The sequence below is a fragment of the Microcebus murinus genome, chromosome 6, assembly GCF_040939455.1.
Source record: "Microcebus murinus isolate Inina chromosome 6, M.murinus_Inina_mat1.0, whole genome shotgun sequence".
NCBI classification, from domain to species: Eukaryota; Metazoa; Chordata; class Mammalia; order Primates; family Cheirogaleidae; genus Microcebus; species Microcebus murinus.
In genome coordinates, this window is record NC_134109.1 from 58,873,276 (window position 1) to 58,897,599 (window position 24,324).

General features: G+C 36.2%; 1 protein-coding gene across 3 annotated transcripts in view; it reads right to left on the minus strand.

Moving 5' to 3' along the window:
• BRMS1L (BRMS1 like transcriptional repressor) overlaps positions 1-23,873 on the minus strand; it is a 33,689-nt gene extending 9,816 nt beyond the window's left edge. Inside the window, exons 1-5 of one of the 3 annotated variants that reach the window (XM_012736538.2) lie at positions 23,553-23,670; positions 20,939-21,052; positions 20,280-20,370; positions 16,539-16,666; positions 14,765-14,844 (exon numbers count right to left, since the gene is read on the minus strand). In XM_012736538.2, the coding sequence (XP_012591992.1) occupies positions 14,765-14,844; positions 16,539-16,666; positions 20,280-20,368 (297 nt within the window). In that variant the 5' untranslated portion in view covers positions 20,369-20,370; positions 20,939-21,052; positions 23,553-23,670. Of the gene's footprint in view, positions 1-14,764; positions 14,845-16,538; positions 16,667-20,279; positions 20,371-20,938; positions 21,053-23,552 lie in introns of all 3 variants that reach the window. The other 2 variants (XM_012736537.2, XM_012736536.2) reach the window with 2 other exon arrangements.
• Between the last annotated feature and the right edge of the window lie 451 nt (positions 23,874-24,324).

Here is a 24,324-nt window from a genome sequence, read left to right on the forward strand (position 1 = left end):
TTAAATCTAAGCAGGTCCAACCTGTCACCATAATAAAAAAACGTATTCTATAAAGTATATTATTATACAATAGATCACATTTTCTTATAGGAATGATAACTGAGCCATTGAATAATATCACTAATATCTCAGCATCATATTAAAATATAGACTAATATAACACAAAAAGTATGATTCAAGTATAAATTTTATAATCATTTTAAATAATTCAATTATAGTCTAAATTATAAAATTAGGCCAGGCACAGTGGCTCATGCCTGTAATCCTAGCTCTCTGGGAGGCCGAGGAGGGTGCATTGCTCAAGGTCAGGAGTTTGAAACCAGCCTGAGCAAGAGCAAGACCCCAACCCTGTCTCTACTATAAATAGAAAGAAATTAATTGGCCAACTAATATATATAGAAAAAATTAGCTGGGCATGGTGGCGCATGCCTATAGTCCCAGCTACTTGGGAGGCTGAGGCAGCAGGACTGCTTGAGCCCAGGAGTTTGAGGTTGCTGTGAGCTAGGTTGACGCCACGGCACTCACTCTAGCCTGGGCAACAAAGTGAGACTCTGTCTCAAAAAATAAATAAATAAATTATAAAATTACAGACTAATTATATCCAAATCTCTCCACAATACTATAGACAGATTGACTTGCTAAAATAGACAAGACTGATAGATCAGACTAGAACTCAGGTCTACTAATCCTGGTCCATTATTTTTAATTATATAACACTGTAGCCCTTATTTTAAAAACCATAAAATTTATATAATATATAAAGATTGATCATATAAAAAGCCTCTGACAGATTCCCAACCCACCCCCCACATGCTTACTAAAATATACAACTGCTGGGAGATAGCCCAGCTATAGTCTTATGGAAGCTACTGGGTTAGAGTTAGATATGACTTCCTATGGAAGACATATGCCATGCTATATAGGCAGCAATTCCAGTGTCAGTCATGAAGCCCTCTCTATTACAGTTTGAAATTTAGAATCTACAAATGCTTGAAGGGTCTCTAAGAGGCAGTGAAAAGGTGGTTTTTATCACTTTGAGGCAAGCCAGGAACTAGAGAGAAAGTAAAGCTAAAGAAGACCAAAACTAGATCTCATATGAAAAATTGTCTCCATGCATGCTGTTCTCTGTACTTACTTCCTTTTGCTTGTTCTCCAGCCTTTGGTAAAGTCTTTATGAAATATTCCAGCTTTATCTACATTTTGCTACAAGAATTGGTAAACGTTTTTCAGAGAAAAATTGGGAGAGCAGGCCCCTTACACAGTCAAAATGATGTGGTAGCTATAAACAGATCCAATTTCCCCAACCAAAGATGAGTCTTAATGCAGAGCTGCAGTCATAAAGCTTTTGCTTTTAAGAATATGAACATTTAACTGGTGTATTCTTTCCTTTCTATTGATAAATTTTCCCTAGGCCAAGCAAAAATTCTGAAATAAATCTACTCTTTATGATTTTTTAAAAAGTCACAGTAAGACTGAAATGCTTGAAACTTGGAAGGCAACTCTAAAGACAGTCAAGATATACTTTAAAGCTGCAGTCCCCAAGCCCTGGGCTGTGGACCAGTACCGGTCCGTGGCCAGCTAGGGACTGGGCCGGAGAGCTCCGCCGCTTTCCTCACCCCCCACCCCCCGCCATAAAAAAACTGTCTTCCATGAAACTTAGGAACTGGGGTCTGAGCGATGAAGCTTCATCTATACAGTCACTCCCCATCGCTCGCATCTCCCGCATCACCACCTGAGCGCCGCCTCCCGCCCACTCCCCGGTTCAGGTTCCGTGGAAAAACTATCTAACCTGAAACCAGTCCCTGATGCCAAAAAGGTTGAGGACCACTGTTTTAAAGTATACAGATAGAAGTGCCTTGAATATATTTTCATTCTTACTTCTTTCCCTTTTTTAGAAAGTTCTTTCCCTTTTCTCCAACCTCATGAGACTCTCAAAAGGCTCCCCTAAAGAGGAAGGAAGTCATAATAGAACAACTAGAGGATACCTGGAAAAGAAAGGGGCAAACTCCCTTGCTTGGTGCCTGTAGAGGTTTCTGTGTTCAAGAAATAACTTTGGTTTTTAAAAATACTACTTATATTTGGCTTCAAGATCCCACATCCCTCCAGTCTCCACACCTAGACTTATTGAACCTGTTCACTAAAACCTTCCCCAGGCTGACAGCTAGGCTGTTTCTAATCAGGGCAGCTTTAAAGAAAGTGGCCCCAAGGGAAGTAGCCCCAAGATTCCATTTTTGTATCAATCTCACACTGACCTGTGTTCAGAACCAACTCCCCTTTGGCAGTTCCCTGACTCAGCTACCTCATCGTTCTGAACTTGTATCAGAATTGGAGCCCTGGGAGATTTTGAAGGGCTAACATTATCAGAGAATGACACATTAAAAAGCTACAATAAGTGTATTGCACTGGAATAAAAAAAAATAGAATAGAAAAACAGAATAGAATTTTTTTTAACTCAGAAAGAGACCCTGGTTATGAGAAAATGATAAAAGTGACTTTTCAAATTTTCTGAAAATCTGACAATAAATGACAATAGAAAAATGAGTTTAACTATATCCTGAGGATTTTCTGCTTTACATTATAAATAAAAATAGACTAAAGAGTTAAATTTATAAAATGAAATCTGAAAGAATTTTTTAAAATATTAGAAATTTTCAGGCCAGGTGTGGTGGCTCACACCTGTATTCCTAGCACTCTGGGAGGCCAAGATGCAAGGACTGCTTGAGCTCAGGAGTTTGAGACCAGCCTGAGCAAGAACGAGACTCCGTCTCTACTAAAAATAGAAAGAAATTAGCTGGATGACTAGAAAAAATTAGCCAGGCATGGTGGTACATGCCTGTAGTCCCAGCTACTTGGAAGGCTGAGGGAAGAGGATCACTGAGCCCAGGAATTTGAGGTTGCTGTGAGCTAGGATGACACCATGGCACTCTAACCTGGGCAACAGAGTGAAACTCTGCATCAAAAAAAAAAAAAATTAGAAATTTTTCAGAACTGAAGATACGAGTTTCCTGATTAAAAGGTTCCTCTGAGTATCCAGTACAGTGAATAAAAAAAGACCCAGAGCAAGGTACATCATCTCCTAATTCCACAACACCAAGAATAAAGAGAAGATCCTAAATGTATTCAGGAAGAAAATAGGTCACATACAAGGGATCGGGAATCAAAATGATTGACTTCTCAAAAGCAATGCTGGAAGCTAGAAGACAATGGAAATTCTCTCAAAATTCTGAGAAAACAAGACTACTAACTAGAATTCCATACTTTTAAGTATGAGAGTAAAGATGTTTTTGGGCTTGGCACAATGGCTCATGTTTGTAATCATAGCACTTTGGGAAGCCGAGGCAGGAGGATCACTTGAGACCAGGAGTTTGAAACTAGCCTGGGCAATGTAGCAAGACCCTGTCTATACAAAAAATTAAAAAAAAAAAAAATTAGCCAGACCTGGTGACATGCACCTGTAGCCTGTAGTCCCATCTATTCAGGAGATGGAGGCTGGAAGGTCTCTTGAGCCCAGAAGTTTAAGGCTGCAGTGAAGTATGATCTCACCACTGCACTCTAGCCTGGGTGATAGAGCAAGACTCTACCTCTTTAAAAAAAAAAAAAAAAAAAAAACTGATGTGATGGTTTTAAAACATGTCAAATAATTCTTTGACATATAACTTCGAAAAGTAGAGACTAATTCTTCTCTCTTGAATATGGGCAGTACTTAGAGATTTACTTCTAATCAATAGAATGTGGTGGAAATCTAGGTCATAAAAAACACTATCCCTGTCTTGCTCTTGGATCACTTACTATAGGAGAACCCAGCCACTAGATTAGGTCATAAGGACACTAATTAGCCAATAAAGAGGGCCATATGAGGAGGGATTACAACCAAGAACTGGCAACGACTTCCTAGCCTTATAAGTGAGTTACTCTAAAAGCAAATCCTCCAGCCCTTAATCAAGCCTTCAGATAACTACATCCCTGGCTGATATCTTCATTGAACCTTCATGTGATTCCCTGAGCCAGAACCACCCAACTAAGTTGCTCCCAAATTTCTGGCCACTGAGATCACAAAATAATAAATGTTTATTGTTTTGTTAAGCCACTACATTTTAGAGTAATTTCTTACAAAGCAATAGACAAGGAATACAAAAGGATTCAAAAAACTAACTTCTATTTACCCTTTTCTCAGGATGCCACTGAAAGGTATACTCTACCAAACTGAAAGAGAAAATGAGACATGGTGGAAGAAAGGGGAAAGGAATGTCCAGGTGAACAGTAAAGAGATGCCCCATGAAGACAGAAATGCAGATGGCCTAGAAAACATCTGAAGGATGGAGCAGGAGGACGATCTGTGGGGTATGCGTGGTGGGCTTGCTGCCAGAAGGGAGCCCTTCAGAAGAAAATGGGGCTGATGGATTATCCGATACATTTAATCACATAGAAAACTGCATTAGGACTTTGGTATCTGACAGAAGCAAACACAAGGGCCTTTTCTAAGTCATTCTACAAGTTAACAGAAGACACTGTCTACAATTAACTTTAAAGGGAGAAGCTGTTTTGATCTTTACTGAACATGAGTTTAAATTCTCATGTAGTTCTCATATAGTTGAAAACTATATGAGATCCCATGCTTATTTTGACTTTTCTTGAGTCCATTAGGTAACATGTTTTTTATCTTGCTGAATACTCAGGCTATGTGAAAAAAATCAATAAAGCTGTACATGTATGGTTTAATTTTTTAAAAAACAGCATTAGGATGCTTTTGTAGATCTGCTGGAATCTCTGGAAAGAATTGATAAATACAGAGAAAACTAACAATAAATGAAGCAATTATTAATTCCAAGATTTTAAAAAATGTACAAGAAAAGTTTTAAGCACAGTATAACTCTTGGCTCAGTGAACAATATTTACAAATAAAACAAAAAATTTTAACACAATATTAGAAAAATGGGATAGGGAAATCCTCCATAATAGAAATATGGAAATCCTTTCCATAATAGAAAACCAATAGATAATGTCTAAAACTGCTATTACTTAGAAATGTGAGGATAAATTCCAGAAGCAGTAGGTAAAAGAGTTAAATAGATAATTGCCACTGTGATACAGAATTTAGAAGTAGGACAGGAGACTACTGTTTTTCATTATAAGCCTGTGCCTTCAAAACATATATACACATTACCTGCTAAAAGCAAATTTTTAAAAAGAGTATTTAGAACCATAGCATGCTCATGAAATACAGTATGCTCATGAAATGCTGCTTGAAAATAAATTAGGATGTAAAATAGTAGATATAGAATCATACCAGCTATGTTTAAAAATATATACAAACATACACTTATTAACAGCGATTACCTCTGGTTCATAGATTGTGCTTGATTTTAGTTCCTTCTTTAGACTTATTACTCAATAGATACTTATTAATGTTATAATCAAAAAAATTAATTAAGTGAATAGACAAGCAAAAGATCAGAGCCTTTAACAGCTCTCACCTATCTTCTCAAGAACTGGAATCCTAACCCTTGAAGGCTTCTGGCTGAGACCTTGCTACCACCTGCTGTCAGATCTTAATGCTCATCTCAAGCCCTGTGGTGAGGCTTAAATGAGGTAACCTAAATAAAGCATCTCCGCCTGACTTTGTGTCTGGCACATTGTATTAACAGTATTCAATACATGTGATTTCCTTCCATAATTTTACACAAACCACTGGCTGCCTCTATTGCCTCTATGAGTTTTAGGTATATTTTATGTGTGCATACCTATGTGAACACGTTCAGTCTGTGGTCCTGTCTCCTCCTCTCTATCTGCTGCTAAACAAACATTTATTCTGACAATTGGCAGGGTGTCTCCCTTCCTTCAATTTCCCTTGCCTCTCAGAAAAATTTCTATGAGTCAAATGTAAGAATAAGCAGATAAAAAACCCTGAATAATGAAGTTCAGATTTGTTGGTAAACTGCATGAACAATTAGAAAGATCAAAGAATTTCAATCCTGGTTCTGCTGCACATTAAATTGTGTCACCCTGAACAAATACTCAACTTCTCTTAACTTCAGCTAACCCATTCATAAAAATCAAGATAATTCCTATTCTCTAATGTTGTTGAAAGGATTAAAATAAGACAGTGAATATAAAATACATAACACTCTAAATATTAAAGTTCCCTTCCAACCTTTGTTTCTTCTGTATAGAATGCCTTTGAACTACTAGCATGGTCAGATTATATAATTAAATAGATTATTTATTACAGATTAATTATATGTTAACCACAAAAAATGTCAAGCCATAACTAAACTAGAAGAAATTTAGGTAAATATTTAGCATCCCTATGGAAGAGAGAGGGATTTCAACACTGAAAAATGGTGGAAGAGAAAGAAGATCAATGTATTTGTCTAAGTAAAAAACACTATTTGACAACTTTTGTTTCTGACAAAATAGTGGACTAAATATCCTGCAAAAAGTAAAAAAACCAACAACTCCCAATAGACCTAGACAGATATCCTAGATAAAATACCACAACCATCCTTTTAAAGGTATACCTAAGCTCTTAAGAAAGTAAGGGATATCCCCAAAGACCAAAAATAAATAAGGAGCTAGAAACCAGCACGTTAACATGATGCTGAAGCTGTGGCTTCCTTGAGGGAATTTGCTGGTATCAATAACCTAGAAGCACGGTTTTCAGTGGTTACTTGTGAAAAAGAGAAAGGTCTCGGACCTCAGGAGAGTGGGAAACTGAAACTGGGATCCCGGCACAAAGGGTTACACCTTCAATGTAGAGGTAAACTAAATGGATCCATTTGAGGGAAATATATCTGTCTCAGCCTAGGCAATAAGAGGGGGGAGGGGGAGGCAGTTTTTCCTGAAAATATGTCATTCAGGCCTGACCTCTATATATTTGAGATTCAAACATAGACTATCTACATCTTCCAAGAAATACCAAGCACAAAAATTAGTTACTGGCTGGTGGCACACCAGGATGCCTAGCTGAAACAATCAAGCAGATATAAAAGTAGATACTATTTAGGTCCTAGGAGTTACATTACATTCTCTGTCCAAGACTCAGATAATTCCTACCAATAAAGTTTGCCATAGTTCGACATAAGGAAATAAGTTGTGAGATGTGAAAGAAATAAAAAACAGCAGAATTAGAATCCAAAGAACTTCAGATGATTTACTGAATAAAAATATTAAGTATTAAGAGATGTGGAATACAGAATGAGAACTTACATATGACTAATTAGGGTTCCCGAAGAAAAGAAGTAGAGAAAATGGAATAGAGACCGTATCACAAAAGATAATGGCTGAGAAATTTCCAGAACTGATGGAAAACAAATTCAGAAAGCACTATAAATCCAAGTCAGGAGAGATAAAAATCATCTATATAAAAACACACACTAGAGAAACTCAAGATTGACAAAAAGAAGGGCTTAACTATAGCCAGTAAGAAGGGAAAAAACAACTTACCTACAAATGATTGCAGACTTATTCTTAAGCACAGACTTTTAGGGAATAAAAGAAAATTTTTAGAAAATAACTGTCATCCTAGAATGCTATATTCCCCTAAACTGTCCTTCAAGAATGATTGCAAATAAAGCTTTTTTAGGATAAATAAAAACTGAGTTTCCCACTAAGAGACTCTCAATGAAAGGAGGGCTAGATGTTCTTCAAGAAGCAAAAAAGGACCCTGCAAAGAAGAGTTGTAACCCAAAAACAGTGAACAAGAAACTAGTAAAATGTGGACAAACTTAAATAGAACTAATTCTATGAGACCAAAATGTCTCATCGGAAGGGTAAAAAAGCAAGATGGAACTAAAATACTGAACAACTATAACTTGTAATTTTGGAGGACTGACTAGAGGTAGAGGGTTCTCAGGTCCCTTATAGTTAGGAGGAGGGCTAGTTAATAATTAATTTTTAGATCCTACTAATGTAGATATGCATGCTGAAAATGTAAGGCAATCATTAAAATAATAGAAATGGAAGATACAGGGGTAATCACTAAAATAACAGAAATAGAGGCTATAACTTTATGATGTATTTTTCAAATTCAATAAATGACCCCCCAAAGAATGTTAGGAAAGAATAAAAAAGGACAAATCAGAATAGAAAACTCAATATATGTTGATATTAAATAACAAAATAATCACTACAAATGTAATTGGACTAAATTTAGCAGTTAAAAGGCAGAGAGATAGTTAGAATGAATTTTCTTAAACTCATCAAGATATATGTTATTTTAAAAAGCAATACACATAAAATATAAGACCAGGGAAAACAGTTAGAAAAAAGATGAAAAATACTTTTATCAGTATTTATTTTTATCATAAATAAAACTTGGGAAACTGTTTTAATTATCAGTCAAAAGAGACTGAAAGGCAAAATTATTATTACAGAGAAATAAGAGCATTAAAAAAGGATAAATATTATATTTATTAGAAGGATATAAAAATTCTAAAATGTGTGAGTCTGATAATATAACCTCAATATATACTCTCTCTATATATAAATATAGCAAAAACTGATAGAAATGCAAGGAGATAATGGAAATTAAGAAAATAAACCCATTTATAACAGCAACAAGAAGAACAAAATAATTAGGAATAAATTTAACTAAAGACGTAAGAAAGACCTATGCTGAAAACTACAAACATTGATAAAAGAATTAAAGAAGACAAATAAATTGAAAGACATCCAAGCTCATGGATTGGAAGACTTAATGTTGTTAAAATGTCCATACTACACAAAATGATATACAGATTCAATGCAATTCCTATCAAAATACCACTGGCATTTTTTACAGAAATAGAAAAAACAATCTTAAAATTCATAAAGAACCACAAACGATTCCAAATAGCCAAAATAAACACAGGAGATAGGCTTCACAACACTGGTCTTGGCAATGATTTCTTTCATAGGACCTTGAAAGTACAGGCAACAAAAGCAAAAATAAACAAGTTAGACTACTAAAACTAAAAAGCTTCTGCACAGCAAAGGAAACAATTAACAGAATGAAAAGGCAACCCACAAAGTGGGAGAAAATATATGCAAACCATACATTTGATACAGCAGTAATATTCAAAATATATAACAAATAACAAAAACCAAATAATCAGCTTAAAAAATGGGCAAAAGACTTGAATAGATATTTTTCCAAAGACATACAAATAGACAACAACTATATGTAAAGATGCTCAACAACACTAATCATCAGGGAAATGTTAATCAAAACCACATGATATATAACCACACACCTCTTAGAATGGCTATTATAAAAAAAGACAAAAGGTAACAAGTGTTGGCAACGATGTGGAGTAAAAGGAGCCCTTGTTAACCACTGGTGGGAATGAAAATTAGTTCAGCCATTATGGAAAACAGTACAGAGGTTCTTCAAAAAATTAAAAATACAACCACACTACAATCCAGCAACTCCACTTCTGGGAATACAACGAAAGGAAATGAAATTAGTATGTCAAAGAACTGTATGCACTTCTATGTTCAGAGCACTATTATTCACAATAGCGAAGATATAGAGTCAACCTTAGTGTCCATTAATGATTGAATGAATAAGGAAAATGTGGTATATACATACACAATGGAATATTATTTGGCCTTAACACAAAAGGAAATCTGTCATCTATGACAACATGGATTAACCCATAGGACATTATGCTAAGTGAAAAAAGCCAGGCACAGAAACATAAATACTACATGATCTCATTTGCATGTAAGATCTTAAAAAAAACTGAACTCAGGCCAGGTGCGGTGGCTCACACCTGTAATCCTAGCACTCTAGGAGGCTGAGGCAGGAGGATCGTTTGAGCTCAGAAGTTCGAAACCAGCCTGAGCAAGAGCGAGACCCCATCTCTACTATAAATAGAAAAGAAATTAATTGGCCAACTAAAAATATACAGAAAAAATGAGCCAAGCATGGTGGTGCATGCCTGTAGTCCCAGCTACTCGGGAGGCTGAGGCAGAAGGATTGCCTGAGCCCAGGAGTTTGAGGTTGCTGTGAGCTAGGCTGACACCACGGCACTCTACCCCAGGCAAAGAGTGAGACTCTGTCTCGAGAAGAGAAGAGAAGAGAAGAGAAGAGAAGAAGAGAAGAGAAGAGAAGAGAAGAGAAGAGAAGAGAAGAGAAGAGAAGAGAAGAGAAGAGAAGAGAAGAGAAGAGAAGAGAAGAGAAGAGAAGAGAAGAGAAGAGAAGAGAAGAGAAGAGAAGAGAAGATCCTTTCATTTGCCTCAACATGGAGAAACTCTGAGGACATCATGCTAACTGAAATAAGCCAGTCACAGAGGACTAATACTGCACAATACCACTAATATGATGTACATGAACTAGACAAACACAAACAAGCAGAGTACAGAATGGTGTTTTCCAGGGGCTAGGGGAAAGGGAAATAGGGAGCTGCCATTCAACTGGTTATAAAGTTTGAGTTATGCAAGGTGATTAAGTCCTAGAGATTTGCTGTACAATGCTGTGCCTGTAATTAACAATACTAGTATACTGTACACTTATAAATTTGTTATGAGAGTAAATATTTCTTTTCTCTTTTTTTTTTTTTTTTTGAGACAGAGTCTCACTCTGTTGCCTGGGCTAGAGTGCCCTGGCGTCAGCCTAGCTCACAGCAACCTCAAACTCCTGGGCTCAAGCAATCCTACTGCTGATAGGGAAAGTCCCTGGGTGTGACTTATGCAAATCCCACTGCTGATTGGATGTATGTATGCTTATTGCTGGTTGGGTGCTCTTTCAATCCTGCTACTGATTGGTTGCTTTTGAATCTCATCACTGATTGGACAACTGCTTATGCTCACAGTTTATTGGTTGTGTGTAACCCCAAGAAATGTATAAAACTGGAGAAGGAGGAGGAAGCGGTACTCAGAATTTGGTGGCATGCCCCTCTGAGCCTGCTGGTGAAATAAAGGCTGATTCTCCCAACTCTCTGAGTGCCACTCAGTTCTTTCCCCGGTCAGTCACTGTAACACTGCCTCAGCCTCCCAAGTAGCTGGGATTATAGGCTTGCGCCACCATGCCTGGCTCATTTTTTCTATATATTTTTAGTTGGCCAATTAATTTCTTTCTATTTTTAGTAGAGACGGGGTCTCGCTCTTGCTCAGGCTGGTTTCGAACTCCTGACCTTGAGCAATCCTCCCGCCTCGGCCACCCAGAGTGTTAGAATTACACGCATGAGCCACCGCACCCAGCCATGAGGGTAAATCTTATGATAAATGTGCTTACCACAATAGAAGAAGAAGAGGAGGAGGAGGAGGAAAAAGAAATTCCATGGAAGATATTATAAGTTTCAGCAGGGAGCTCTGGAATCACAAGCATTCAGCATCATCCTTTTTAAGCAAAGGATCTGAGACTATGGATGTGAATTGTGGAGCACCTCATCATTAATACCTTTTACCGGCCGGGCGCGGTGGCTCACGCCTGTAATCCTAGCACTCTGGGAGGCCGAGGCGGGCGGATTGCTCGAGGTCAGGAGTTCGAAACCAGCCTGAGCAAGAGCGAGACCCCGTCTCTACTATAAATAGAAAGAAACTAATTGGCCAACTAATATATATAGAAAAAATTAGCCGGGCATGGTGGCTCATGCCTGTAATCCCAGCTACTTGGGAGGCTGAGACAGAAGGATCCCTTGAGCCCAGGAGATTGAGGTTGCTGTGAGCTAGGCTGACGCCATGGCACTCACTCTAGCCTAGGCAACAAAGCGAAACTCTGTCTCAAAAAAAAAAATAAATAAATAAAAATAAGTTAAAAATATCATGAAGAATGAGATATTTGCATAGTTTCAAAGTACTACTTTTCAAAACATTTATCACAATGGGAAAAAAGTAAATTTACTTGCAGAAACATGGAAGACACCACTTTAATCAAGTGATCAAAGTGCACATCGCCAAGAACAGTATATATCAAAATTGTGCACTGCCTAATAGACTTCACTGAGAAGAACACAACAACGCTGCTGTGGTTTTTCTGCCAAAGATGCAAAAACTCTAATCAATAGCAGACCAACTCAAAACTGAAAAACACTCTACAAAATAACTGGCCTGAAATTTTCAAAAATGTAAAGATCATGAAAGTCAAAGAAAGACTGAGGAATTGCTCCACCTAAAAGGAGACTAAAAAGACATAACAACTAATTGCAATGACAAAGACAACATGTGATTTTGAACTCGATGTATTTAATATAAAGGGTGCTATTGAGATAGCAACTAAAACTTGAATGGGGTCTGAGGATTGGATGCTAGCAACATAGCAATGCACATTTCCTAACTTTGATGATTATACTGTGGTTATATAAGAGAATGTTCCTTATTTGTTTTAAATATACATTAAAGATTCAGGGATGATGGTGTATCATGTTGTCAACTCATTCTCGGGTGGTTCACCAAAAAGAGTTTTTTGGTGAACTCTTTCTTGCAACTTTTCTATGAGTGTGAGACTGTTAAGAAATACATATCACAGCCAGGGGCAGTGCCATAGTCCCAGCTACTCAGGAGCCTGAGATAGGAGAATCACTTGAGACCAGGAATTTGAGGCTGTGGTGAGCCATTACTAAGCCTACGAATAGCCACTGTACTCTAGCCTGGGCAATATAGCAAGACCACAATTCTTTAAAAAAAAAATACATATATATATATATATATATATATATATATATATATATATATATCATAAAGACAAGATGTACTAAACACTTATGGAACTGAATATTGAGATCTTAAATACATACTTCTATGGAAGAGAAAAATATGGAATATTCCTAACTTATTTTATGAATCTTGAAATCAAAGACAGTATGAGAAGTGAAAATTAAATCTCATTTGTAAACATAGAAATGAAACTTCTAAACAAAATATTAACAAACTGACTCTAGCAATGCAAGAAAAAAAGAATCAATCCAGAAATCCAAGGATGGTTTAACATTAAGAAATACATAATAATGTTAAGTCACCATAATAATATAGCAAAAGCAAAAAACTGTCTAATTCAATAGATGCAGACAAAGCATTTAATAAAACCTAATAATTATTCATGAGAAAAATTCTTGGAAAACAAGAAATAAACAGAAATTTCCTTAACTTGATAAAGAGTATTTACCAAAACCCAAAAGAAAATATCATACTTATTGGAAAACTGTTAGAAGCATTCCCTTAAGATCAAGAACACGACAACGATGTCTGCTTTCTCTGCTTCTATTCCATGTTGTATTGGAGGTCCTATCAGTGCCAGTAAGACAAGTAAAACAAATAAGAGGAAGATCAGAATGAAAGAAACAAACTGTCATTATTCACAAATGACATTATTATCTACATGGAAAATCTGTGAGAATCCATACTCAAATTATTAGAATTAAGAAGAGAGGTAAGTAAAGTTGCTGAATATAATATCAATACACAAAATTACTTTTCTATACAGTAGCAAAAAATAAAAAGTAATTTTTTAAAAGTTGTTACTTTACAAAAAAAATTTAAACAATGACAATAATTATAAGAAGAGCAAGGTAAATGTATCGAGTTACTGAGTTACCAAAACTTACTAGACTGAAAGCTACAGGAAAAGATATTGTGATGCTGGTGCAGAAACAGCCAAATAGACCAATGGAATATATGAAAAAAGCTAGAAACAAGCCAGCGCATATTTGGACATTTGCTATAAAAGAGACAGAATTGATGATTTGTGAGGAAATGATGGAATATGTAATAAATAGTGTTAAGATTACCTATTGATATGCAAAAAAATAAAATTAGAACCATACTTTATACCATACACAAAAAATAATTAAAGGTAGTGTGGCAATACAAATGTTAAAAGCAAAAGTTCAAATTTTAAAGGAAAATATATCTTTTTACTTAAAAATGGGAAAGACATAAAAAGCATATCCCATAAATGAAGATGATAAATTCACCTACATTAAAATGCAAAACTGTGCATCAAGTCCTCAAAGAGAGGGAAAAGATCCCACCACCTGGGTAAAACTATGTGCAAAGCATATAACCAGCAAAGCATTTGTATCCAGAATATATAAATAACTTCTATAGTCAATGAGGAAAAGGCTAAAAGCCCAACACAAAGACAAAAAATACAAACAGGCACTACTTAGGAAAGAAAGTCCAGGCAGCTAATAAACACCAAAAAGATATTTACTCTCAGTGGTAATCAAGAAAATGAAACAAGCCCCATCATTTTTATATCTAACTACTCTTTGTATAAGGTGTATTAAAGCAACATAAGAATCATTAGAGAACTTGTCCTCTTACTTCCACCAGTATATTTACAATCTTGTCTAGGTTTTATGGAAAGTTATCTGCAAAATCAGCATTATGTTTTTAAAATGCTATTCAAAATAAGCAAAACATATAGAAAAATATATCTATTTTTTTCCATAAATAGAGAATTCTGCCCTAAGATGTGGAAATAGGTCTAGACAGTCAGAAACTAATTCTATAGCTCAATATACATTCTGTGAATCTAAACATCCACATCATGCTAATTATCCTAATATTTTCAATAATGCCAGATGACATAATCATTACAAAGTCTTTTTAAAGTAACAGTTGTAAAACTTCTAAAATTATCTGTTTTTTTCTATGGTCCTTTGTGTTCTAATTCCAATACAGCATCCAGTGCAACTGTATTTTTCTTTAAATCACATACAAGTGATGAGCTAACATACTGTTTAATTTTGTTTTATTTATTTTATTTGCTTTTTTAACTACTATGCTCAGAAAAGACTTGAAGAGATGAAATTATCTTAAAAGTTATACAAATTGACAGTACCTCACAATGCTGGCGAGAAGCTTGAATTTCACATTCATACTTGTTCTTTACAGATTCTAAGCAGAGCTCTCTATAGATTCCTGCAACCAAACACAATTACTCTGATTATGTTAGCAATAAGTTGCATTATCACCTCCCTATAGGAATTCTGTTCTCAGTGTATTTTATAAGATGAATCAAGAAGAAATTGACAAGTGACTCTAACTTTATCTTTAAAAGGTTTAAAATATATATGCAAAAAGAGTAGAAACTAAGAATTTAAGAGCTAGAAGCCATACTGCTAAATTTTTTTTACCCCATTCTTCTAAAGAATAGTCCTAAATGTTTGATAGAGAATAATCAAAATGAAAATAAAACTCTTCCTATGAAAAACTATCTCAGGTTTCTCAAAATAGAAACAGAGCGACAATAAACTCTGGTTTCATCAACCACATATGCTCAAAGTAACAAATGGATATTATAACCCCATCAAAACCACTACTTTTAAACTATTATTTATTTTCAGAGTCCAAAGCTTCCAAGAGGATTAAATGTACAAAATCATATAAAACAATATATGTTTTATATTGTTATATAAAACAATCAATGATATTTGGAGTACTCCTGACAGGGCTTTACCTAGAGGACAGACGCCCAAGACAGTTTAACTCAGAGGTAACAAGACAATAGTATAAAATAGACAACACAGCCATGCAAATATACCACTACAAAAATGGCAAGCAAAGATCTTTAGATGTGTATAGTAAAGGCAAGGGACAGTTATCTGGAATTATGCCATCAGCAACACATTCATACACACTACTCTTTGCAAAATCAAAAAATAAAAGAGGCCACAGAATAGAATAGTGAATAATGTACTCAAGTAGTATCTCCTGATCATCCACTTAGTCTAAAAGAACATAAAGAAAATTAGGGACATTTTTAAGGGTATGCTGAGTCAATATGCAAAGATAGCAGGTATCACATTAATATTATCCACATACTTAATATCAAGCACTCAAGAATAAAATTTAGTTTAAGGTGGGTTTAGTACAAAAAGAACTTATTATCAACAATGCCTTAGGTATTATTTAACAGGTACCTGAAGATAAATTAGAGTCCCATAAAATAATCAGTATCTCCACTAATTAAAGTTTAGTTTTTAGTTTGACTATGAAAAATCATATATATCCCCTGATCATGAGTGCTAGGACATAATACTGAGGCTGGATCCCAGTTACAAACAAAAGACTGAAGTATAGCCATACAAATATAGTACATCTTCATTTATTCATACCCACAAATGAGTAATCAAACTTATCAAAATAAAAAAGAATCATTAAATTATCTGGTTAAAGGCTAATTCCCTGTTCTATAATATCCTGATCAAACATTTTTTAAAATGTTTTTATAAATTAAAAAAAAATAACCTTATCAGAATACTGGTGAAAAACACCAAGAGTAGTTAAACTTAATTTATCTCAGGGTATTAAATTGTGATAGTAACAGTATCTCTTAGTGAAAGTATCGAAGTTTCTAATTGTTTTGCCACATATGGAAGTATTTTCTTAAGAATATTGTAAGCAACTTGAGATTTTTTTTTAATCCCCCACAGCAGCAGAGAAAAACAAGCAGCATTTAATAAATAACTGCAGGCTGACTGACAGTCAAATATTCTAGTCAATGTAAATTTATTTGTAAATCCATCAACAACAAACAGTTACTTGACAAATACCTTCTAAAGCTACTGTAGAGTTTATATTCTATATATGGAAAAGATGTTTCACTTTCCTACCTGCTACCTTTGTACGAATTTGCATATTTTCCTGTAAAGTTGCCAGTGGTTCCAAATATTCTGGTGCTTTTCCAGCTATGACTTCTTGTAGTTTTGCATCCACTTGACTTAATCGTTCTTTATAAAGTCTTAATAAAGCAAAAATTAAGATGTTAACTTAAAAATCCCAACAAAGGCTAACAATTTGCCATTTCTATACATTATTTCTTCTTAATATCATTCTTGTTCTAATAACCTATCAAATGTCTTGCCTCAATCTCAAGTGGAAATCTCAGTTACATTATTTGACTTAATGCACATAATCACAAAATAGATATCTATCATTTTTTTATCAGTATCACTCTTTAATGGTTAATCCACAATACAAAAAATACAATTGGAATAACTACCTTTGGCACTCTCAATTTTTGTTTTTTTCTTACCTACAGAATAATAATCAATTCTAAGAGAAAAGGTCATTTGAACACTGAGTTTAAAATAAACAAACAAGTCATTCTGAATAGATATAGACATTACTAGTTGTCAAAATAAATAATTCCCTGGCTTCTCTCTACCTTTCCTGAAAAAGAACATTACGGTATCCAGCCTACTTACTTTTTAAAAAGAACAAAGAGAAGTAAAGTGATGAAGGTCAAACCAATGGCTTTGTGACCTGACATACCTAATTCATTTCAACTTCAAATGAAGAAGCTATAACAAAATGAACTGCTCAATGGACGAGGAATTGAAAAACAGGGCAGGTGGTCCCTGTTGCCCCCATTTATGAGTCCACTTACAAATACTCTAATTTGCCAGCTGTCACACCAATACCTTTAGTTTGATTATCAGAGTATAAGACAATTCGTGGTTTTATTTTGGCAATGATCCTGTGGGACAGAACTAATTATTTTTAACAGGAAAATCTTTATACAGGCTGAATATCCTTAACCCAAAATGCTTGGGACCAGAAGTATTTTGGATTTCAGATTTTTCAAGATTTTGAAATATTTGCATTATATTTACCAGTTGAGCATCCCTAACCTGAAAAATCCGAAATGCTCCCATGACCATTTCCTTTGAGTGTTAAGTTGGTGCTCAAAACATTTCAGATTTTGTAGCATAAGATTTCAGATTTTCGGATCTGGCATGCTCAACCTGTATTGCCATCCTTTATGCAAAGCACTTCTAATCCTAGTTTTATGGCATTTTAAGGATGTCTTAAAAAGTTCAAAGCAGATTAACAATTTAAGATCATTTTGTGAATTTTTTTCCATTTGTTACTTTTAACATAAGCAAACAAAATGTCAAAATATGTCAAAAGTATGGTATGTTGTAATTTCCAAAAGAAACCACTGATTATGCTTGTAGGTGTTAATATAACTAGCAGTTGTTCTTTGAAAACACTATGGTATCTAGCTTTCATATAAAATTCTGCTCTTCCCTCTTATAAATATAAACCAATACAATATTAATTGTCTATAATTGATCATTATAACTAGCATACGAGATTCATATGATGATTCCTATGGGGCAAAGTAAACTTGAGTGTTAATATAATAAACATCTGTTTTATTATAACAAAAACGGAAAAAATTATCTGAGTTAACTGCCAAAATAATACATCATCATGTCTGGGTTAAATTTTTCTAAAACTCAAGATACAATTTTTCTAAAACTCAAGATACAACAAATATATAAAGTCAGAAAAGTACATGATACTTTCACTTTTTTTTTTTGAGACAAAGTTTCACTTTGTTGCCCAGGCTAGAGTGGGTGCCCTGGTGTGTCAGCCTAGCTCACAGCAACCTCAAACTCCTGGGCTCAAGTAATCCTTCTGCCTCAGCCTCCTGAGTAGCTGGGACTACAGGCATGCGCCACCATGCCCGGCTAATTTTTTCTATATATATTAGTTGGCCAATTAATTTTCTTTCTATTTATAGTAGAGATAGGGTCTCGCTCTTGCTCAGGCTGGTTTCGAACTCCTGACTTCCAGCAATCCGCCTGCCTCGGCCTCCCAGAGTGCTAGGATTACAGGCGTGAGCCACCTCGCCCGGCCTACTTTCACTTTTTGAAATTATAACCCAACTTTAGGCAAAATGCTAATAATCTGACACACCTGAAAAACATCAAATATGTTCAAAATATTGATAAGGTATCTAGAGTTTGTGAATCAACATCTTAAATGAAGAGGATATATGAATTAACATTATTCAATTAACTAACCTTTTAAAAGAACAGGTTCTTCAAAATCGGTATAATTTTTACAACTTTGGGATTCAAGTATAAATTCATCAAAGGCAAGAATCATGAGTCCCTCAGCAGCAACCACAATATTATTTACAGAGTAGATGCTCAATTAATGGTTGTTGGATGTTGAATATTAAAATGAATGGAAACTTAGATGGTATAAATTTCCTCTATCTTTTGAAGGAGGTGGAAGAACTCACCTTCCACCACTATAGAAACTGCAAATGGTGGGTTTTCTGCCTTATGAAGGGAGTGCTATTGTACCCTGTGATGCCAAAACAGGAAAAGCAGGATAATTACATTATTATTATTATTATTATACTTCCCACCTCTTCTAAAGAGGATTTGAGACAGCTTACAGAGATATACAGTACAACAGAATAAAAATAACAAACAAGGCAGTTAGGGCAAGAGGAAAAAAAAAGATGATTGTAAATCTGGTACAAAGATTAATTTTTTTCTGAAACATTTCTGAAAACCAAATCCCATTCATGGATTACTTGTGCTAAAATATAAAATACAAATTTGCTTCCTCTTTTCCAGAATGATTCTGGGTGAATTCTCCATATTGTCCAAATAATGGATTCTTTCGGGATCCAAACTAATTTTAATTTAAAATAAGTAATGTATGATGCTAGCACAAAAAAAAAAATAAAATAAAATAAGTAATGTAAATCTTTAGAATAAGATTTATACCATGCTTTTCAAAGCCAATAAAAAAAACCAGTATCTAATAGGCACCCACCACACACAAGGCAAATGGCTAAGAATTTTACATACTATTCACTCAATCCTCACAGTAGACAGTAAGGAAGCTATCATCCCCTTTTAATCAGTTAAGAAAGCCTGGATTCAGAGCCTATGCTCTTTCTGTTCCACCACATGTCCTCCAAAGTCAGATGCCTTAATGGAAGGAACACAATAGCACCAGGAGGCAAAAACCCTAGCTTAGATTATCACTTTCTGATGAACTAAGGGCAAATGGATTAACCTCTCTGAGCATCAATTTTCTCACAGGTAGAGTGGAGATAAGACCATTTATCTTCCAACCTTACAGAGTTGCTGCAAAAAGCAAACTAACTAATGTATACAAAAACATATAATGTACATACCATCTAATGTAAGATAAAAACAAAACCACTTTGTCAGACATAGAATTTAGGGGAACTATTCTATTTTATTCTCAAATTTTAAAAATGCTATCTTTATCCAATAATGTAACAAAGGAATGAATGAAGCATATTAGGGTATAGCAACCCAGGGAAAACATTTTAATCACCAACATCCACACATAAATATTATACACTACCCCACCTCCCCAAAAAACTTGCCTAAAAACCCTCAGTTTAGTTAATGAGGTCTTCAGCAAACAAACAATAGTTGAAGCCTCTTTCAGATCAGTCTCATAAAATACTAAAGGGAAAACAGTTGAGACTGAAAGTCTCAGTCTTGTGCTAGTATACATGTGACATAGTTGAGATTCAGTGACAATGACCTTCTAAAGTCACTACTTACTGATCTTTGAGATCGGTAAACTGTTTTTCAAGATTGGACATTTCATCTAAACATTCCATTCTTCTTCTTTCACAGTCTTCATCATCCATTTCTGTTAACAGAAAGGCAAAGATAAAATTAATTTTATGTTTCAAATATATCTGAATGTTGATTCAAACAGAAAAAATGGAAATATGAATTTAGATGTGCAAGGCCCATATTAAGCCTTAAGAGAAAATAAACTTTTATCCAAAATAATTTCTACTATAGAATTAATCTAAAATGCAGATGAGAGTTAAAACTAGAGCTCTTTTAATCCTCTTTTATCCATTTTTAGATCATTTTAAAAGACTGACTATAAGTTATGACTATAAAGTAATTAACTAACTTTTGGTTTGTTTTCCACCAACTCACCAAAATTTAGCACCAAAATGATTGTGTCCTTTAAATGTTAACATTGCTCAAAACACTTTTGGAATTCTTTTGGAACTGTCCATACAGCTGGATTACCAGTCAATTCAAAAAGAAAACTAATCTCATTACTTTTACCACAGAATATCTTGGTCTGCCATTCTTATGCGCTCATTGTTCCCTCTCCCCAAATTACTATCATTCAGTGAGAAAGAGGCAAATGAGGAGAAAAACAAGCAAACTTTGTAAGGAACACAACTGTTAATTACCAGGTCTGTCCTATATTCCACATCTTCTATTTTTACATCACATATATTCAACACATCAAAATAACTGAAGGATAAAGTGATCTGCATCTTGATCTTCATCAAATAAAGGTCAAACTATGAGAAAGAGTTAAATTATGTTTGATTATTTTCATATAGCAAGGAAGTATATGGTTCATTTTTTTTTAATTTTCTAAAATAGATTTAAAATATTTCTGGCTCTTGATATCTTACTCCTTGGCTACTTAAAACTTGGTCCCTGAAGATAACTCACTCCCCTGTGTATAGTAGAGGTTTTTCTGTAGCCTTAGGATCTGCTCAGTACCACGGTTTGAGAAGAAAAAACTGTGGAAGTTTAATATGCAAGACATATGGTAGAATAAAAATGCTTTTACAAGAAGCAAAACTGTAAAATGTATTTTAAAAATTTCTTTGCACTTAAAAATTTGACTTGAAGTTCAAATTATTATTATATTCTTCACAAATTAAGTTGTCCATTTTTTTCTGTAATGAAATAAAAACAAGTTAAAAATCACAACAGTCAACATAAAAATTACAGGGATGAACTTTAACAAATAGATACAATAATTGTGATCCTAGCTCCCATCAAAAAAAGCAAGAACACTTGAAGGCTTTACAGATTAGGAAATGTATTCACATATAGTCTAGATGTTCTTGTTTCTCTTTATTCCCCACTTTTGAAACCTCACCTACTTTTGTGGCTAGGCAGCTGACTTCCAAATTATTCTTCACATCCCAGACAGGTTCCAATGCCACATCTGTCAGTTGGGCATTCTTACTTAACACATTGACAGCCACACTAGAAAAAAAAATTCGTCCCTGGGGCCATAATGTTTTATTAAAACAAAATGATCCTTTCTAATTTGTTATTTTTTATTGTTTTCTGTGCATGAGTTATATGCAACACAATTCATGTTTTTAGAATAAATTGTCAATATTAATTGTAATAAGAACATCAACAAGATTTTCAAGAACCAACTGCACGGTTTTGCTTCACAAGGCCCTGGGCTCAAAACTAGCCTGAGTTAAATACAACTCACATGGCAGTCAGTGTGTTAAATATACCCCCATCACCTCAAAAGCAACATGTCTAAAATACTCTTCTACTTTCATCTCAAATCTTTTACTTTCTATTTCTGTTGACATTACCACTATTTTCCTTGTATTTTCTCTTACCTTCACTCCCAAACTTGCATTCAACAATCCTGTTTTGTGTTTTCTTTGAAATCCTTCACATCCATACCTTCCAAACCAAACTGGTTTTCTCACTCTTCTGAATCAGGCTTAAGTTCTGGCCTTCCCACTTTTTCTTACATTTCTCTACCCATAGGAATACCGACAACTCCAATCCAAATTCTACTCATTCTTCAAGATAATTGAGGTAATCTCAACTTCTTCAGCTAGCCTTTGCTGATCACTCAGTTCTGAAAAGATTTCCTCTGCCTTTGAATTCCTCCCACAGCACTAAGCATACATTTAGCAATTTAATCAAGTGGTGATTTATGACAGTTCTTTGAGACCACACCATAACTATTTATTTATACATCATATTGAGTAGTGCCCAGTGAGGCACAAAGAAGTCACTCATAAATATTTATTTTTGAATGGCTGATTTATTGATTGAAATTGCATCCTTCCACGGAGACTTGCTTTGAAAGGAAAATATGAAAAGAAGGTATCTGGTGATAGTAGGCTGTCATCAACACTTCCTTTACATGATCAAAATCAGGCCAAGGCAAATAAATCAGTGTCATCCCCACCATATGGCTAGAAGGAAAAGAATCCAGGTAATCACAAATTCCACTCACTTTTTGAATAATCATTCTTAAAAGTTTGCAAAATTTATTTGTGGTGTTAATCTGCCCTCCCGTGACCCATAAAAAAAAAAAAAAAATCTAAAACAGCCCAAAGTTGGAAAGGATCGAAAGGAAGAAAAATTGGTGAATTCCAACGCTGCCAAAAGTCAGCCAATTTACAGGCATATGAAGACCCTGATGTTGGTCCCCTCCTGTTTTGAAAACTTCAGGGAGCTACTGTATAGGGACAGCTCCCAAGTTAGCCCCGGAAAGAGTACTAATGTCAACTGCGGACTGACAGGCTGACTTGGAAGCTGAGGCTAATTAGTTCTAAGCCGACAAATACCAATACAAATGTACCCTGGGCCCCAACGACACACCCACGCTGAGATAAGGGTTACAAAGGTGAAAATATGGAAAGAAGTCGGTGGTCTAGGGAGAGGAGGCATTTCCTGGACCTCCCAGACAAGCTGCCAGGCGTTCACCGCCTGGGTCCGCATCCCCAGGGTACTGCCGGGAGGTCCCAAAGGCGGGCACCACCGGGAGCCGGATCGCGCCGCGTCCCGGAGCCGGGCGAGCCAGGCCCGCGCCCACCCCGCCGCGCCGACCGGGACCCGTCTGGAGCCAGGCAGCGCCCGCGACCGCTCCGGGTGCAGCCGAGGGCCGGGAGCCAGTCTCCGCCCCTTCCTTCTTTCCCCGCCCCGCTCTCCCAGCAGGACGCAGCTGCCTGGCGTGCGGAGAGCGGCCTGTCGCGCACCCGGCGCGGGGACTCAGGGTCCCAGCCCCGCGGGGTCGCGCACCTGAACTATCTCCATCCTCAGAGACCGAGGAGCTCTCTGTGTCCTCGTCCTCGGAACTGCTCCCCTCGTTTTCGGCGTAGTCCACCTCCATCTCATCGTGATGGTTGGTCTCCTTCTTATCCCCTCGGGAATGGACTGGCATCTTCCAGCTGCGCCGTCGCTTCCCACTCCCGGCGCCCAGCCCGGCCACTGCCGCTTCAATGAAGGGCGCGCGGAACGCCCCGACCCACCCAGCGGCCGAGCTTGCTCACCCCCTTGGCTCCTCCCCGCCCCCGGCCCCGGCCTCACAACCTAACCCGCAGGCTCTGCGCTGGGAGCTCTGCCATTGGCGGAGGCAGTCCAGAACCTGGGGGCGGAGCTTACCCTGCTCTGCCGCGGTTGGTTGCCCGTAACGACGGCGCGGCCTTCCGGTGCGTGCTGGGAATTGTAGTCCTTAGTGCTTCGACCTGCGGGGGCTGCCGGCTTCCATGCCTCAGCAGCTTTGATCACATCTTCTTTCTGGACTTCAAGTCCCACAAGGCACGAAAGCTGACACACTTGATCGCAGTTTATAAACTAAACAGAAACAGATTGTGCGGATTTGGTCTGTATTTATCATTTTCCCGCCAAGTGATTGTTTGACCTCCCTGGCTATCCAAGATGTTACTACTGTCAGAGATGAAAAAGTCTTTTTTTCCTGAAAGGGTTTTTGCCTGCTCTTTGAGCCTGGAGAACTGGAAAACCGTCTCTTTTGCCTAAGTACCTTTATTACCACTAATAAACTATTATATTG